The sequence below is a fragment of the Oncorhynchus clarkii genome, unplaced genomic scaffold (assembly GCF_045791955.1).
Source record: "Oncorhynchus clarkii lewisi isolate Uvic-CL-2024 unplaced genomic scaffold, UVic_Ocla_1.0 unplaced_contig_382_pilon_pilon, whole genome shotgun sequence".
Taxonomy (NCBI): domain Eukaryota; kingdom Metazoa; phylum Chordata; class Actinopteri; order Salmoniformes; family Salmonidae; genus Oncorhynchus; species Oncorhynchus clarkii.
The window spans coordinates 176,862-196,286 of NW_027258012.1; the positions used below are offsets into that span (position 1 = coordinate 176,862).

The window sequence follows — 19,425 nt, forward strand, 5'->3', positions numbered from 1 at the left end:
TTATTTTGACTGCATGTTTTTCCGTATTGGAGATGAGTTTTGTTTGGGCTCGTTCCAAGGGGACGAGACTTCTAGAAGCTAGTGGGTTTTAGGATTCTATTGAAAGAAAAATGATTTAAAAAATACTACAATTGTATATTATTATTTAGAAATGTGTTTTTGTTTTGTTTTTAATTGTTGACAGCCAGACACCATGTTTATATTGTAGAAGCATTGTAGTTGATTATAATGTGAAATGGAAGTTGTTTTCTGTTGGTGGTGAGCAAACGTGTCCAACAAAAATATAGGATATATTTGTTGTCTACAGGGGGAAGGTGCTACAGGCTTTGGTCTTTCCATTTATGTTTTGAGGTTGTACTTTAGCAGGTATAGCTCGTTAGCAGGTAGGGTGCACTGATTGGTGTCACCTCATTAGTCAGTATGTGTTACACCTGTGCTGGCTTGTAAATATTGTTAGTGGGAAGGCGTTTCACCTGAGCTGGTCCAGGTTCAATTTAAGAGTCTGGCCCAGTGCTCCAGTTGTCTTGATAGATGTGGAGAGTCAACACCTTTAGTCGATCCACCTTTTTGGTTAAAAGATGTTTTCATTCCAGGTTGAAGCTTCTTTCTGAAGAGAGCTTATTTTTTTAAATGAATCAATACAAGCAAACAAGATCGGTTCCGGGGATTGGTATGGCAAATACCTTACGATTTGCCTGGACTGAAAATGAGATGGAGCCGTGGAGTAGAGAGACATTTGGAAGGACTATTTTGATGGGATGCCTCAGGATAGAGGTGAAGGAAGTGCTCTGCCTTCAAGGGAACCCGAATGAGAAGGCTTTCGATGTGACGTTTCACAAAGAAGAAAAACACGACGAAGTAATGAAGATGGCAAAGGAAGCGGAGAAAACGGGACCCCTGTGCCATTATGCGGTGACCAGCCTGGCGAAGAACAACTTCAGGGTGGTCACCGTAACCATGTACAATCCGCATGTGAAAGATGAAGAGGTGAGGGCCTTTCTGGGGAGGTACATGGACAATGTCTCCTCAGCGAGGTACCTCAGGGACTCCCTGGGTTTCTGGAACGGGAGAAGAGGGTTCCAGGCGTTACTCGGAGTCCCCGAAGAGTGTGGATGGCTACCTCCATCCTCCGGCGATGTTCTCCCTGGGGGCTGACAGGGGAACACTCTACTATGCCCGTCAGCCCCCGTTCTGCAGGCGTTGTATGGCCTACGGCCATATCCTGGCCTCGTGCCGTGCCAAGAGGTGTCGATTTTGTGGGTCGGAAGAGCACGAGGCCAAGGAATGTGACGAGCCCAAGGCTTGTCATGGGTGTGGCTCAAGAGCACACCTGTGGCGTGATTGCCCGGCTCGTCACAGGTCATACGCGTCTGCAGCTGGGGGGGGAGCGGGGGATGGGGGGAGGAAAGAGAGGACGCATGCGGATTGTACGGATGGCACAGGGGAAAGGACGGAGAAGGACGAAGAAGGGAAGAAGGAAGAGGCGAAAAGAAAGAGGAGAGAAGATGGAAAGAAGGAAAAAGAAGGAGAGATTAAAAAGAAGGTGGAAGAACGTGGAGGAGCAGAGAAGAGGGAGAAGGGGACAGTGGTACGAGAAGGAGTGGAAGAGGGAACAGGGACAGTGACGGGGAGGGAGGAGTGGATGTGGGAGGGGAGGGGGTGGGAGGGGGGGGAGATGGAGGGGAAGGAGTGGGGGGACAGCCTGCCAGGCTTCCTCGAGGTCGAAATGAGGGATTTGGTGCAGGGGTTAGTGGGGATGGGACGTTGTGTCTCCCCGCTACCTCCTTCACCAAAGAAGAAAGGGATAAAGAGGGGGAGCTTGGCAGGAAGTGAGAGGGAGGGGGAGGGGGGGGGTTAAGAGAGTGGCGGAGGGTAATTTGTCCTCCCGGTTTGCCTCAGTCCCTTGCATTTTAGTGGATGACTCCAGTGAGGGGTCGGTGGGTTGTTTGCTAGAGGGATCCCAACTCCTGTTTGGGGAGATGGGGTCCCCTATATGCAGCCCCGAGGCAAACAGGGAGGGGGGGATGGTGGGTGGGGAGGGAGGACCCAACACACTGCCTGGATCATGGGTTGGGATGGAGGACGGGGGGGCGTCAGGAGAGGAGAGGACGTCCCCGCCGGTGGAGATGGACCAGGGGAGCATCGGGTGAGTCTCCTGGTTTTTCTTTGGGTTTTGTTTTTTTTATTTGTTGTAAATATTTAAATGAATAGTTCTGTTTCTTTTTTTAGTCTAAATGTTAGGGGGTTAAGGGATAATGTTAAAAGGAGGGCGGTTTTTTGTTATTTAGAGGGTGTGGGGTTTGATTTCTGTTTTTTACAGTAGGCTCACCTGAGGGATGGTGGGGATGTGTGTAGATTTAAGAGGGAGTGGGATAAGGGGGAATCTTTTTGGGGCATAGGAGGGGTGCACTCAACAGGAGTAGGGATTTTGTGTGGGCATAGAGAGGTTAAAATAGAGAACACTTTTGTAATAATGCAGGGTAGAGTTTTGGGGATAGATGTTAAGTTTAGAGAAGCTAGATATAGGTTAATTGGGGTGTATGGGCCACAGGTGGCGGCAGACAGGAGGGAGATGGTGGACTGTCTGGCGCCCCTGTGTGTTACAAACAGGCACTTGGTGATAGGAGGAGACTTTAATATAGATTTAAGGTTAGGCGGTGATAGCAGTGCAGGTGCCATCTCTGGGCTAATGGCTTGCCATGGTCTGGTTGATGGTGGCCTGCACACTACTCCGGCAATGGTCGGTCCTACATGGCGCAACTCCAGGGGGGTTGCGCGGAGGCTCGACTACATTTTTGTATCCAGGTCTTTGGGTCAGTTGTCTGGGCGGCTGTTGCCTGTTTTCTTCACGGATCACGACGGGGTGTTCCTGCAGGTGGGGTCGCCAGTCAGCCTCTTCGGTAGGGGGTACTGGAAGTTAGATCGGGATATACTGGAGGAGCAGGCTTTCGTTGATGCATTTTTTTGTTTCTTTCGGAGGCTTGACGGCCTCCGGTCCATGTGCGAGGGGGTGTTAGAGTGGTGGGATTTAGTCAAGGGGAGGATAAGGGATTTTATAATAGGATATTGTAGAAGGAAAAAAAGGGAGGAAAGGAGGGAGGTGGATCGTATCCAAAGGTTAATTGAACTCGAGTACGAGGCAGGCAACCTCGGCGGGTCGATTGACTGGGAGAGATTCGCAGCCCTAAAGGCGCAGCTCAGGGAGCTGCAGGAGCAGAAGGCTCGAGCTTTCCTGGAGCGTGCGCATAGTGGCTTTCTAGAACATAATGAGACTTGTTCCGCTATGTTCTTTAAGTCGGTTAGGGCCAGACAGAGTAGGAAGGTAATGAAGGGAGTTAGGGAAGAAAATGGTAGTATAGTAAGTAAACCAGAGGAAATGGTCAGAGTGACAACTGATCATTTCCAAGGTCTATTTAAGGAAAGGGAAATAGATGTAGAGCAGGGAAACGTGTTTTTAGAACACTTGTCCCGGCGGTTGCCAGAGGACATTAGAGACGTGATGGAGGCCCAGATCTCACTAGAAGAGGTTGAGAGCGCTCTTAGGAGGATGGGAAAAGGGAAGGTTCCTGGGATGGATGGGCTGCCGGCTGAGTTTTACCTCAAGTTTTGGGGTATACTTGGACCAGTGGTTCTCGAAGTCTTGAAGGCCATCCTTGAGACGGGGGTCCCGGGGGGATCAATGGCTGTTGGTGTGCTGTCACTTCTCTATAAGATGGAACCTACAGTTGATCAGGGATTCCATCGCTTGGGTTGAAGATAGAGGGCTGCCTTTAATGGTAGCAGCGCTAGATCAGGCGAAAGCTTTTGATCGCGTGAATAGATATTTTCTATTCAGGGTGTTAGGTAGATTAGGATTTGGGGAGAAGTTCATAGGATGGATCCGTACTTTATATGTCGGAGCGGGGTGTCGAGTTAGTGTAAATAGTCACTTAGGTGACGTTTTTGACCTCTCGTCTGGGGTCAGGCGGGGATGCCCACTCTCGGCTCTCCTCTTCGTTCTGTACATGGAGCCTCTGGGGGCTGCCATTAGGGCAGACACAGGGGTGGAAGGCTTCTTGATCCCTGGAAGCGGTGGGCTGCGTGTTAAGATGACGCAGTACGCCGACGACACTTCCTTGCTGTTGTGCAAGGACTCGTGCCTGACAAGGTCCCTTGCCATCTTTGGGGATTTCACCTGAGCGTCGGGAGCAGTTCTGAACCATGCAAAGTCTTCCGTCAAGTTTTTCGGAAGATGGCGCGGTAGAACGGATGTGCCTGGGGGGTTATCTCTCTGTGAAGGGGCCCTGAGGATTCTCGGGGTTCATTTTGAGACCTCCGGCTCAGCGACGCTAAACTGGAACATGCGTATCGCAGTGGTACAGAGGAAGCTAGCAATGTGGAAGGCTAGGTATTTGTCTTTTATGGGCAAAGTCCTGGTCCTAAAGGTGGATGTGTTGCCGTCTCTTTTGTATGTGGCATACATCTATCCATTGCCGGCTTGTCTGAGGAGGCCTCTAGTGAGGCTTGTGTTTCAGTTTATGTGGAGTGGCAGGTGCGAGTGGGTCGCCAGGGCACGCATGATCTGTCAAATCGGGGAGGGAGGTAGGGGGGTACCACATTTCCCCCTCGAGCTGGACGCCATTTTTGTTTCTTTCTTGTTGACGGAGCTTGCTCGTCCGGTTATACACCCGTCCGGTTACCTCCTGCGGGTGTTCTTCTCGTATAAGGCGAGAAGCGTAATGGTGTGGTCTAACGCGGGTCCTCGGGCGGAACAGCTGCCGTGGCATTTTGGCCATGCGGCCAAGTGGCTGCGTGCGCACCCCGAGGTTGAAGTTGCCCGAGTAGGTTTAGACCACAGGCACCTGTACGAGGAGGTCAGGCAGGCAGGGAGTCCTGCGCCTATAGCGGGCATCTCGTCAGTGGTCTGGGAGGGAGTGCAGGCGCGGGGCCTGGACAACAGGCTCAAGGACCTGAATTGGTTGGGCCTCCATAAGTGCTTGCCGGTACGTGCCATCTTGTACCGGTATAGTTTGGTGCAATCCCCCACCTGTCCAAGATCCTCTTGTGGCAGGGAGGAGACTGTGCGCCATGCCTTTTGGGACTGTGCCTTTGCCGGACTTGTCTGGGCTAGGGCACGGGTAATGCTAGGTGTGGTTAGGAGTGATTTTGTTGTGACATGGGCTAGGCTAGAGAGAGGCGTAGGGAGAGCAAAGGGAACGGATAGGGACAGGTTTCTGCTCTGGCTTCTCATGAGTCTCTTTAAAAAGGGACTGTGGGAAGCCAGGCAGAATTTAGTCAAGACAGGGAGAGATTGGGGGGTGGAAGGGATAGTGAGAAGGGTGGAAGGTGATTTGAGGGGGAAGATGAAGAGGGAGGAGAGGAAGTGGGGGAAGCATGCGGCACGGGAGAGGTGGAAAGGGGGTTTAGGGCTGGGAGTGTTAGAGTGAGTTTGGTAAGGGGATAGATTAGGGAAGGGGAGAAAGGGAAAGGGTTAGGTATTGGTTAGGTATGACGGGGAGGGACGATGCTCCCCTGAGGTTTGTTTTTGTTTGATGTTTTTGTAAATACAATTAATTAAGAATGAATGAGAATTATGATTTTGTAATAGTATGAATGGTATTGATTGTAATAAATTATTTTAACCACCTTTTTGGTTTGCTTCCTGTTTTTAAGTTTTTGTGGGTTTTTCTCTTGTTTGCCTCTTCTTGGGCAGATTTAGTGGGTCTCATGGTGGCTGTCTTTTAGGTCCCAGTTGTTGTTACTAGTCAACTTTCAGTGGACACTGAGAGCAAAACTTCAACATTATGTTATTGTACTTTTATTGTATCAAATGGTTGTTTTATGCAACAGAATAGAGGGTTCTTAGAACTATTGTGTCTGTGTTCTACTGAGGATGGGCCTTCTGGGAGGAAACACTGACAGGAGATTTACAATGTCTTTTGGGTGATAAAACCTAAAGAGACTGCATTCCAGAACATGAGTTAATGTTTCTGTTCTATATGTTACCAGGGAGAGATGACCCCAGGGCCAGACCCTGGTTTCTACACAGAGTACTGTTTTTACAGCGGACACTGTCTGCTGTAAATTATAAGTATCTTTCATACAAATCTTAACCTTGTGACCCGTTCTATACATCTGTTGTTAGTCATGTAGGTTGAAAGGGGTGCATCTTAGCTATAAAAGACCTTTGTACTTTTGTATCGTGGCTCTATGAACCATCTGGGGTGATTTGTTGACCAGCCATCATTATCGTAGAGCACTCAATTGATTCACTTTATATGTGTGTGTTGTATTGACCTGCTCCCTTATTAATAAGTGAATAAAGATTTAGATTAAGAATAACTCATGTGATAAGTTTGTCTCAGTTGATATTAAAGAAATTAACAAACACATTTGGCGATGGGGATGTGAATCCTGATTAGGTGACTGCTCCTGACGACCTCGGTAAATGGTGCACGAGGGATCCCTTTAACATGGGGTCTCAGGGAGACCACACTTGGGGACGATCATGTCAGCTGCTGCTGCTCCAATACATCATGAGGTGATATGGTGAACTGATGTTGAACTGGGCAGTCAGTCATTCATTCTGTACTATGAGAAATCTGTTCTATCAATTCATCATTTCATTTCATTCATCAATCATTTCACTGTACTATCAAATCAAATTGTATTAGTCACATGCGCCGAATACAACAGGTGTAGTGAAATGCTTACAGTGAGTCCTTACAGTGAAATGCTGACTTACAAGCCCCTAACCAACAATGCAGTTTTAAAAACTACAAATAAGAATAAGAAATAAAAGGAACAAGTAATTAAGGAGCAGAAGTTAAATATCAATAGCTAGACTATATACAGGGTATTACGGTACAGAGTCAATGTGGAGACTATATACAGGGGTTACCGGTACAGAGTCAATGTGGAGACTATATACAGAGGGTACCAGTACAGAGTCAATGTGGAGGCTATATACAGGGGGTACCGGTACAGAGTCAATGTGGAGGCTATATACAGGGTATTACGGTACAGAGTCAATGTGGAGGCTATATACAGGGGGTACCAGTACAGAGTCAATGTGGAGGCTATATACAGGGGGTACCGGTACAGAGTCAATGTGGAGGCTATATACAGGGGTTACCGGTACAGAGTCAATGTGGAGGCTATATACAGGGGGTACCGGTACAGAGTCAATGTGGAGGCTATATACAGGGGTTACCGGTACAGAGTCAATGTGGAGACTACATACAGGGGGTACTGGTACAGAGTCAACGTGCTGGGGCACTGGTTAGTCGAGGCAATTGAGGTAATATGTACATGTAGGTAGAGTTATTAAAGTGACAATGCGTAGATGATAACAGAGTGTGTGGGGGGGCCCTTCCTCTGACACCGCCTGGTATAGAGGTCCTGGATGGCAGGAAGCTTGGCCCCAGTGATGTACTGGGCTGTACGTACTACCCTCTGTAGTGCCTTGTGGTGGAGGCCAAGCTGTTGCTATACCAGAAAATGATGCAACCAGTCAGGATGCTCTCGATGGTGCAGCTGTGGAACCTTTTGAGGATCTGAGGTCCCATGCTAAATTTTTTCGTCTCCTGAGGGGGAATAGGTTTTGTCGTGCCGTCTTCACGATTGTCTTGGTGTGCTTGGACCGTGATAGTTTGCTAGTGATGCGGACACCAGGGAACTTGAAGCTCTCAACCTGCTCCACTACAGCCCCGTCGATGAGAATGGGGGTGTGCTCTGTCTTCCTTTCCCTGTAGTCCACAATCATCTTCTTTTGTCTTGGTCACGTTGAGGGAGAGGCTGTCTCCTCGTGGTTGGTGATCAGGCCTGTTGTGGCATCGGAAAACTTAATGATGGTGTTGGAGTCATGCCTGGTCGTGCAGTTATTAGTGAACAGGATGTACGGGAGGGGGTTGAGCACGCACTCCTGAGGGGCCACTGTGTTGAGGATCAGCGTGGAGCATGTGTTGTTACCTTCCCTTAAAAAACATGAGCTGGCGCACACCCAGAAAAATACTTTGTGTGGAGGTGCTGACTAACGGCGAATAAACAATCAAAAGAAAGTCGCACACTCCATGTATAATCTCCCAGCAATTTAATGGGTATTTAGCAACGCAACCCTAACCTTAACCCCTACCGTAACCATTTTACATGTCAAAAGCCCATCCTGTTAGATCTGAACCAAATGGAGCGATCATCCATGTTTATTTACATTAGTACAAATTGTCCACTGATATTGGTGTAATTTCTCACTCCTTCTGGCTGTATGAAAGTTAATTTCCCCTCAGACACACATTTGTTCTTTGATATTATGAAGGTCATTTGTGTATAATTTACTTTCCCCCACATCTCTTTACATTGCTTATGCATATTTGGTGGCCTGACTGCGTCGAAGGCCCATCCTGTCAGATCTGAACCTAATGGAGCTTAGTGATCGGATGACAGAAATCACATTTATGTGCCAGGTGTAACTGAGGCCGTAGATGCTCCATAGCCATTAATTTGAGTGTTTTATATAATATGACTAAATATATTATATATTTATTTCTGTGTTGCAGGAGCAGTCAAGAAATGGAACGGCAAAGCTGCAAGGCTGTAGGAGACCACCTCAAGCCCCTGGTAGAGCCGGGGGTGGTGTTTACCACTCCACCACGCCTTCAGCAGTCTGGACAAGTGGGATTGATCCATTTGTTAGTTTCAGTAGTTGAATCCTTTAACATGTGGTTGATTTCAACATTTTTCATCTTCAACAAATGGCCTGGGATTGGTTGAAAAGTGATACAAAACACACATACCATAGTGGAAGATTTACTGAATTTACACTAAGATGGATCTTGCTTTTTCACATATTTGTTCATTGGTTTTGCAAGAGTCTTGATTGGTCAGTCACTGGGTTAATTTGTTTTGCAATATGTTCAAATCAAATCAAGCTTTATTTATACAGCACATTTCAGACACGGATACAAACCAACGGGTTCACAGGAAAAAACAATGAAAATAAATAAATATTTAAAACACAAACATAAGAGGATAAAACAACAGAATAACTGAAAACTAATGAGCATTCTAAGGAAATGTCATCGATTAAAATATTAACAATTCACTGCAATATGCAACCCAAAATATCCTGTCTTTCTCCATTGTTTGATGTTACGTTCTCCAGCAAGAAAACCAAAAATGTCCCTCAAACAGAAGAGGGAACAAACAACAACCACAACTAAACATGTTTTAGGAGGGGCTCTGATTGATTCTCCCTATATGCTAACAAGCTACACGGGCAAAAGTCCAACCTCAAAACATAAATGGAAAAACAAAAGCCTGTAACACCTTCCCCCTTTAGACAACAAATATATCCTATATTTGTGTTGGACAAGTTTGCTCACCACCAACATAAAACAATTTCCATTTCACAATATAATCAACCACAATGATTCACCTTTACCAATATAAACATGGTGTCAACAATTAAAAATAGGAAAAACAACTTGTTTTCTCACTAGCTTCTAGAAATCTCGTCTTCCTGAAACTCACTAGCTTCTAGAACTCTCGTCTTCCTGAAACTCACTAGATTCTAGAACTCTCGTCTTCCTGAAACTCACTAGATTCTAGAACTCTCGTCTTCCTAAAACTCACTAGCTTCTAGAACTCTCGTCTTCCTAAAACTCACTAGCTTCTAGAACTCTCATCCCCTTGGAACGAGCCCAAACAAAACTCATCCCCAATACAAAGAACCGTGCAGTCAAAATAAATTGTGATCCATGGTAACGCACTGGCTAAACGCAAAACACAAATATTTTTGACTGCCCACCTTTGAGACAATCAGCATCCAAGTTGTCCTTACCACAGACATGTCTGATTTCAAGAGGAAACTCCTGCAATATCCGTAGTAACTTTCCACCTTCTCTCTCTTTTCAGGGTTCACTAGATAGGCATGTTGTTGGATCGGGGCCCAGTCCCCAATGTCATGCTCTAGTACATTTGAGTTGGCACATCTGAGAATTAACCCTGATATTCTAAAAGTAGGGCAACAATGTCAATATAATTGTACCAAAAATGGTCATGTTGGTTGCATGAATAAATATCACTACCAAATGTTACATGAAATGTAAATATGAAATATTTGATTGCATAGTCATATTTTCAACGTCTTTTCACTATAATTTTGCTTGGTGGGATAGCCCAATGTCAAAACACAGTTTTAACGTCTCCAAATCAATAACCAATATGCAGGAACAGTTTGGGATAAATTGAAAACCTAAACATAAAATGTGCTATTTACACAAACATCTGCCACAATAATCATATTACTTGTAATTTTTTTTAAACAACCACCTTATAAACTGCACAAGCACCAGAAACACTGTTGTTTTGACAAGTAGAAGAAAAATCACGGATATCAATTAGGGAGGAAATCAGGTTGTATGTGCTGTTGAAACTAACACAACTAAAAACATGGAAATGTGAGATATCTTTTACCTCACTGGTTAGAGGACAACCTACAGAAGACAGTCAGCTACATGTTGGAGTGATGCTTTTAAATATAGGGGTCGCTAAACAAAGGAACACAACACTTATTTGTCATCACTCATCAACATCATGTTGAAATCAATTGTGCCGACAGGAGGGAGATGAGGTTGCACGTCCTCTTAAAACTAACAGCTCAAAAATAACTCCTTCATGTATGTATTTTCTGATGTTTGATCAGAGATCTTTTATCAGAGTACCTCTTGTCACACTGAACACAGCTATAAGGTTTCTCTCCTGTGTGTGTTCTCTGGTGTGATGTCAGCTTGTCAGATCTACCAAAACTCTTCCCACATTGATCACAGCTATAAGATTTCTCTCCTGTGTGTATTCTCTGGTGCAATGTCAGATGGCCAGATGTAGTAAAACTCTTCCCACATTGACCACAGCTATAAGATTTCTCTCCTGTGTGTATTCTCTGGTGTTGAGTCAAATTGCCAGATGTAGTAAAACTCTTCCCACATTGACCACAGCTATAAGATTTCTCTCCTGTGTGTATTCTCTGGTGTTGAGTCAAATTGCCAGATGTAGTAAAACTCTTCCCACATTGACCACAGCTATAACGTTTCTCTCCTGTGTGTGTTCTCTGGTGTACTGTAAGAGTGCTAGATTTAGTAAAACTCCTCCCACATTGAACACAGCTATAAGGTTTCTCTCCTGTGTGTATTCTCTGGTGCAATGTCAGATAGCCAGATGTAGTAAAACTCTTCCCACATTGACCACAGCTATAAGGTTTCTCTCCAGTGTGTATTCTCTGGTGCAATGTCAGATAGCCAGATGTAGTAAAACTCTTCCCACATTGACCACAGCTATAAGGTTTCTCTCCTGTGTGTGTTCTCTGGTGTGATGTCAGCTTGACAGATCTACCAAAACTCTTCCCCACATTGATCACAGCTATAAGGTTTCTCTCCTGTGTGTATTCTCTGGTGCAATGTCAGATGGCCAGATGTAGTAAAACTCTTCCCACATTGAACACAGCTATAAGATTTCTCTCCTGTGTGTATTCTCTGGTGTTGAGTCAAATTGCCAGATGTAGTAAAACTCTTCCCACATTGACCACAGCTATAAGGTTTCTCTCCAGTGTGTATTCTCTGGTGCAATGTCAGATAGCCAGATGTAGTAAAACTCTTCCCACATTGACCACAGCTATAAGGTTTCTCTCCTGTGTGTATTCTCTGGTGCAATGTCAGATGGCCAGATCTAGTAAATCTCTTCCCACATTGACCACAGCTATAAGGTTTCTCTCCTGTGTGTTTTCTCTGGTGTACTGTAAGATTGCTAGATTTAGTAAAACTTCTCCCACATTGAACACAGCTATAAGGTCTCTCTCCTGTGTGTATTCTCTGGTGCAATGTCAGATGGCCAGATCTAGTAAAACTCTTTCCACATTGACCACAGCTATAAGGTTTCTCTCCAGTGTGTATTCTCTGGTGCAATGTCAGATGGCCAGATCTAGTAAAACTCTTTCCACATTGACCACAGCTATAAGGTTTCTCTCCAGTGTGTATTCTCTGGTGCAATGTCAGAGAGCCAGATGTAGTAAAACTCTTCCCACATTGAATACAGGTAAAATATTTCTCTCCTGTGTGGATTCTCTGATGAATTTTAATGCCTGCTGAGGAGGTGAAACTCTTCCCACAGTCAGAGCAGCAGTGAGTTCTCTTCCCTGTGGGTCTCTGTGGGTGTTTATTGAGGTGTTCTGATCTGGAGAGACTCTTCTCTGTCTCCTCAGCCTCATGAGGTTGCTGAGGCTCCCCAGAGGATCCACGATAGTCACGTCTCTCTCCTGTGTGAACAACAAAGTCAGACAGATGATTAAAGGCCCACAACAGCGGAAATCCATTGAAAAAGGTGATGCCAACAGCATAGCCATGATGTTGTACACCAATTTCTGTTCGTAATAAATGTTAAAATTATTTGACAATTGTCTTAAAATGAGCAAAAAGTCATATTTTGTCTTGTTTTCACATTAGTAGTGACATCTAAGTTGTAGACTAGAAATAAGTTATTCATGTTGTTGAAACTCTAAGCAGTGTGGTAGAAGACTTTTGGTCTACAATACAGGCCCCCCTTCTGTGTTTTCTAAAATTGTGGCACGAGGGCAATTTGACTGCAGAAACTCCTCCATGCTGATGAGGAAACCACTCGTTATGGATGTAGCATATCTGGTAATGAGGAAACCACTAGTTATGGATGTAGTATATCTGGTAATGAGGAAACCACTAGTTATTTATGTGGTATATCTGGTAATGAGGAATCCACTAGTTATGGATGTAGTGTATCTGGTAATGAGGAAACCACTAGTTATGGATGTAGTATATCTGCCAAGAGCAAAAATGGTGAATGAAGATTTTAGTTTTTCACAATGTATTCTGAATGTGAATGGGGGAAAACTCAGGGGACTAACCTCCATTTCCAGGTTGCTTATGAGAGCATTTCACACTACTTTGGATTACATTTGTAAGGATCGTTTGAATGTCCTGCTTAATATAATGATGGTGTCATCATCGCAAATCAACAGCTTTGTACTTAAAAAACACTTCAACCAGTAAAATGCTCTTTGTCTAGCTTTTCCATCAGCCTGACAATGAGGGTTTGCCAAATTGGCCCATAACTTCACCTTACAACAAATATACCTGTAATGAACGAAGAAGCACTTTGGTTGTTGTTGCATGACACACATAGTGTACTCAAGGACCCATAACAACATAGACCTACAATAGGACCCATAACTTCACCTAATAACAACATAGACCTACTGTAGGACCCATAACGTTCACCTAACAACAACATAGACCTACTGTAGGACCCATAACGTTCACCTAACAACAACATAGACCTACTGTAGAACCCATAACTTCACCTAACAACATAGACCTACTGTAGGACCCCTAACTTCACCTAACAACAACATAGACCTACTGTAGGACCCATAACTTCACCTAACAACAACATAGACCTACTGTAGAACCCATATCTTCACCTAACAACATAGACCTATTGTAGGACCTATAACTTCACCTAACAACATCAACCTAATGTAGAACCCATAACTTCACCTAACAACACAGACCTACTGTAGGACCCCTAACTTCACCTAACAATAATATAGACCTACTGTAGGACCCCTAACTTCACCTAACAATAATATAGACCTACTGTAGGACCCATAACTTCACCTAAGAACAAATATAGGAAAATAGCTGTGTGTGTTGTACAAAATTCGATCAAGGAACAGTTATCTACACATTAAGAATGAAGAAGCACTTTGGTTGTTGTTGCATGTCGTGATGTTTGTCATTTGACTGGCATTCAGAAAATGATTTCCTGGATCTTCTGATGATAGTTGAACATGTGACTGTAACTAAACAGCTACAGAATTAAATAGTATGTGTAATTATTGAATAACCACGTTAATGACAGTATCCATTTGGGTGTTGTCAATAAAGTTACGATTATTATTATTTTATTTTTTTTCACCTTTATTTAACCTGTTGCGACTCTAGGGGCAGTATTTTCATTTTTGGAAAAGAAACGTTCCCGTTTTAAACGGGAAATTTTGTCAGGATAAGATGCTAGAATATGCATATAATTGACAGCTTAGGATAGAAAACACTCTAACGTTTCCAAAACTGTAAAGATATTGTCTGTGAGTATAACAGAACTGATGTTGCAGGCGAAAGCCTGAGAAAAATCCAATCCGGAAGTGCCCCATATTTTGAAAGCGCTGCATTCCAATGAGTCCCCATTGAGCTGTGAATGCCGTATCAACCAGATTACGCTTTCTACGTATTTCCCAAGGTGTCTACAGCATTGTGACGTAGTTTTACGCATTTATGTTGAAGAACAGCCGTAGGCGGCTACATTGCGTAAGTGGTCACCTGATGGCTCCCAGGGTGACTCTCGCGTAAAATACAGAGGTAGCCATTTTTCCAATCGCTTCTACTGAGAAACTAATTGTCCCGACGGATATATTATTGAATAGATATTTGAAAAACACCTTGAGGATTGATTATAAACAACGTTTGCCATGTTTCTGTCGATATTATGGAGCTAATTTGGAATATTTGTCGGCGTTGACGGGACCGCAATTTCCGGGCGATTTCTCAGCCAAACGTGAAGAACAAACGGAGCTATTTTGCCTACAAAAATAATATTTTGGGAAAAAATGAACTTTGGCTATCTACCTGGGAGTCTCGTGAGTGAAAACATCCGAAGTTCATCAAAGGTAAACTATTTAATTTGATTGCTTTTCTGATTTTCGTGACCAGGTTGCCTGCTGCTAGCTAGGCATAATGCTATGCTAGGCTATCGATAAACTTACACAAATGCTTGTCTAGCTTTGGCTGTAAAGCATAATTTCTAAATCTGAGATGACAGGGTGATTAACAAAAGGCTAAGCTGTGTTTGAATATACACTGCTCAAAAAAATAAAGGGAACACTTAAACAACACAATGTAACTCCAAGTCAATCACACTTCTGTGAAATCAAACTGTCCACTTAGGAAGCAACACTGATTGACAATACATTTCACATGCTGTTGTGCAAATGGAATAGACAACAGGTGGAAATTATAGGCAATTAGCAAGACACCCCCAATAAAGGAGTGGTTCTGCAGGGGGTGACCACAGACCACTTCTCAGTTCCTATGCTTCCTGGCTGATGTTTTGGTCACTTTTGAATGCTGGCGGTGCTTTCACTCTAGTGGTAGCATGAGACGGAGTCTACAAACACACAAGTGGCTCAGGTAGTGCAGCTCATCCAGGATGGCACATCAATGCGAGCTGTGGCAAGAAGGTTTGCTGTGTCTGTCAGCGTAGTGTCCAGAGCATGGAGGCGCTACCAGGAGACAGGCCAGTACATCAGGAGACGTGGAGGAGGCCGTAGGAGGGCAACAACCCAGCAGCAGCACCGCTACCTCTGCCTTTGTGCAAGGAGGAGCACTGCAAAATGACCTCCAGCAGGCCACAAATGTGCATGTGTCTGCTCAAACAGTCAGAAACAGACTCCATGAGGGTGGTATGAGGGCCCAACGTCCACAGGTGGGGGTTGTGCTTACAGCCCAACACCGTGCAGGACGTTTGGCATTTGCCAGAGAACACCAAGATTGGCAAATTCGCCACTGGTGCCCTGTGCTCTTCACAGATGAAAGCAGGTTCACACTGAGCACGTGACAGAGTCTGGAGACGCCGTGGAGAACGTTCTGCTGCCTGCAACATCCTCCAGCATGACCAGTTTGGCAGTGGGTCAGTCATGGTGTGGGGTGGCATTTCTTTGGGGGGCAGCACAGCCCTCCATGTGCTCACTAGAGGTAGCCTGACTGCCATTAGGTACCGAGATGAGATCCTCAGATCCCTTGTGAGACCATATGCTGGTGCGGTTGGGCCTGGGTTCCTCCTAATGCAAGACAATGCTAGACCTCATGTGTCTGGAGTGTGTCAGCAGTTCATGCAAGACGAAGGCATTGATGTTATGGACTGGCCCGCCTGTTCCCCAGACCTGAATCCAATTGAGCACATCTGAGACATCATGTCTCGCTCCATCCACTAACGCCACGTTGCACCACAGACTGTCCAGGAGTTGGCGGATGCTTTAGTCCAGGTCTGGGAGGAGATCCCTTAGGAGACCATCAGCCACCTTATCAGGAGCATGCCCAGGCGTTGTAGGGAGGTCATACAGGCACGCGGAGGCCACACACACTACTGAGCCTAATTTTGACTTGTTTTAAGGACATTACATCAAAGTTGGATCAGCCTGTAGTGTGGTTTTCCACTTTAATTGAGTGTGACTCCAAATCCAGACCTCCATGGGTTGATAAATTTGATTTCCATTGCTAATTTTTGTGTGATTTTGTTGTTAGCACATTCAACTATGTAAAGAAAAAAGTATTTAATAAGAATATTTCATTCATTCAGATCTAGGATGTGTTATTTTAGTGTTCCCTTTATTTTTTTGAGCAGTGTATTTCACTTGTGATTTCATTCACACATTCTAGTAAGAGTTTTTGTACGTTGCGTTATGCTAATTAGTGTCAGTTGATGACAATTTCCCCGGATCCGGGATGGGTAGTTCCAAGAGGTTTTGTCATTTGTTTGAAACACTCCTGTCAATGTTGAGTAAGGACGCACACCCAATTACGCGTAGGACGAGACTACCTGGCCTGCACACAAATGTAGGCCTATAAATGTGCCCATTTGGGGATGTCTGATAGTATTTCTGATTGTCTTAACGCACCAACACTAATGAGTTGTGGAGCTTCTCAAAGTACTGCTTTATTCACCTCAAACAGCAAGTAAACAAAGTCTAATCAAAATCAATTGCAAATGAGAATAGTTCCTCAAGGTATTTTCGTAAAATATTTCTAGCTCTCACCCTTTCGATAACCACTCGGCATAAAAGGGAAAAATGTAATGCTCTGATCCAGTGGAAATGTCATAAAAAACCTGATTACTTCTTATCCTTTTCACAAATAGCCTACACCTACTGTGTCTGTCCAGAACTCACAGGAGCAGGAAACTGAGGGAGGAGAATATTTTATACAATGTTGCAAGCTTGCTATCCGAGTTTCCTGACCCAGTTGATAGTTGATACAATGTTTCAAGTTTGTTGTAGACAGGCCATGTGCAGCCAATGTGATTTCTAGGATATTTATTTTTATCAAGATATTTTCTACCTGCAGAATGCAATATTTTTATTTGTTGGCTTTATGTAGGCTATTTGTCTTTACATAGTTGGCAATGGCAATAAAAGTTACTCTTAGATTTGTATAATTTTCATTAAGATTTAGATAGAATGTAGATTAATCACAGACAATAATTTTGAGATACTATTATAAATTAAATTAAACTGTTCCACGAAAATGTGCATATGAAAATCATAATTGGCACACAGATTAGTAGAAATGAGTAGAAATGGTCCAACTGGAAAAGGTTGCCGACTGCTGGTGTAGTCTATTACTGAACATTTCTACACTGGTCATTCTAGAATATACTATATATCCTAGAAACCTGGTTAAACTATCATTATGACATCATGGATGAATTCTAGAATATACTATATATCCTAGAAACCTGGTTAAACTATCATTATGACATCATGGATGAATTCTAGAATATACTACATAGCCTAGAAACCTGGTTAAATGATCATTATGACCATATGGATGGCCAGTCGTTGTATTCATAGTGTAGTGAATTCAGAGGGAGGCCCTGAGCTGAACTCAAACCTGGGTCCAGCGACTGTCAAGTCAACACCTTATAACTGTTACGCCAAGATGTCTGAACTTCTTGACGAGGTCGCTAGGTGTTTTTTTTTTAAACCCACACAATCCAGCAATCTGCAGTTCAAACAATAACACATCTGTCATTCCACCACTGTTTTGGTAATGAAATGATTATGGGGTTGGAGAAATGTAACTACAGACAGACAGACCTATGGATGCAAGGACTGACCATCCATGATATCAACATTATAGTTTTAACCATGTTGAGGCGATACAGTGTTGATTTACATTGTTTCTAAACATTGTAATAAAAAAAGCTTATTTGGGTTCTGATGGGGTACAACAGTTGAACTAAGCTCATGAGGCATGTGTTATATTCTTCAAGAATCAATGGCTGTAAATAAATCATTTAAAAGTCACAATATGGATGTAACAATTGCAGATTTCCGCCTTAACACCAAACATCAGTTCAACTGCAGAGTTTGTGCCTCTGTTGTTAAGACAGTACTTACTAGTGTTAATCAGGGAACGGTTTCTCAAAACCATCTTATGGCTAAATTCTTTGTTGGAACCATTGGATGCCTTAAGATGCGTTTGGGAAACCGGGCCCAGATATCTAGGTTCCTCCTCTTCTCCCACCTCCTCCTTTTTCGATGTAACAGTCATCTCTCCCTCCTCTTTCACTCCATAAACTGCATCCTCCTCCTCCTCTTTCACTCTGAACGTGTCCTCCTCTTCTTTCACAGTAATGGCCTCACCCTCTACTTCTTGTTTTACTGTGATATCCCCCTCTCCTTTAGCAGAGGAGTAGCTTAGTGACCGCATGGTCGGGGATGTTAGCTAGGCTAATGCTAACTTAACCAGCCCGCTAGCTGACTAATAACAACACCGTAAATATGAAATTAAATCGGATAACTAACTAGACGATAGAAGTGGGTTAAAAACACAGTGTCTAACTCAGTTCGTCTATTTTGTCTAACAAGCTACCGAGATGTCTGACTAACTGTTGCTGCTGCTGAAAGAAGCGTTCCGTCCACTAGATTATACGTCACACCAACAACATCGCCTTAAATTCCCAGACCGCCATCTGCTGACTGGAGTGGGTAACGCAGTTGAGTAAAATGTAGATTATATCTTCAGACAACAAGTTAAAGTGTAGGAAGCATGAGTTTTTACTCACCAGTGTAACAATACAGTGTGGTTAAAGACTTAGTAAGCTAGTTGTAGTCACTTTATGGTTACCTATTAGAACAAACAGTTATGTTTTTGCGTTATTACATATTTATTAACTTATTTCGGAAAATCTTCTAAACTACCCACAATGCACTATTTCCCAACGTCATGGATGATCAACTCTGTGCTACCGAGTTTGCATGCCAGTGTAACGACCGAGGACAGTTTTAAGTTGGATATTCAACAGATATTCGTGCTTTCAAACCTCAATAGCTTTCAAACCACTTGAGCCACAGACTCCAAATAAGTGTCATGATGTTGGAAATATTGCGCACAACATTGCACAGTTCTTATTTTCACGATTTGGACATTCATTCTCTTTCCAAAGCTAATAAACATGTGGAAATGTGAGCAATATTTTGTATTCCTTGTTGAATTAGTTAGGGAGCGTAAACAAAGTACAAACTTTTTTTACATTCAAATTTCAGTCGGTCCTTGGTCATGTGATCTACTGACTTCAAACAAGGTT

The 19,425-nt window shown here is 43.8% G+C and overlaps 1 protein-coding gene across 1 annotated transcript; it reads right to left on the bottom strand.

The window, feature by feature from the left end:
* Positions 1-7,759: 7,759 nt before the first annotated feature.
* On the bottom strand, positions 7,760-18,694 carry LOC139394497 (zinc finger protein 180-like). The gene is made up of 4 exons (XM_071142569.1): positions 18,236-18,694; positions 11,617-12,286; positions 11,047-11,279; positions 7,760-7,950 (listed from the first exon to the last, which is right to left on the bottom strand). The coding sequence occupies exons 1-4, from the start codon at positions 18,546-18,548 to the stop codon at positions 7,760-7,762; spliced, it is 1,407 nt and encodes a 468-aa protein (XP_070998670.1). The 5' UTR covers positions 18,549-18,694.
* Positions 18,695-19,425: the final 731 nt, after the last annotated feature.

Excerpts from the sequence above, each read along its gene's own strand:
- LOC139394497 (XM_071142569.1), bottom strand. The coding sequence starts at position 18,548 with ATGCGGTCACTAAGCTACTCCTCTGCTAAAGGAGAGGGGGATATCACA. Across the intron at positions 12,287-18,235 it reads CCGTTCCCTGATTAACACTA|GAGAGAGACGTGACTATCGT; the intron begins GTAAGTACTGTC and ends TTGTTCACACAG. Across the intron at positions 7,951-11,046 it reads ACGTTATAGCTGTGGTCAAT|GTAACAACACATGCTCCACG; the intron begins GTGGGAAGAGTT and ends TTTTAAGGGAAG.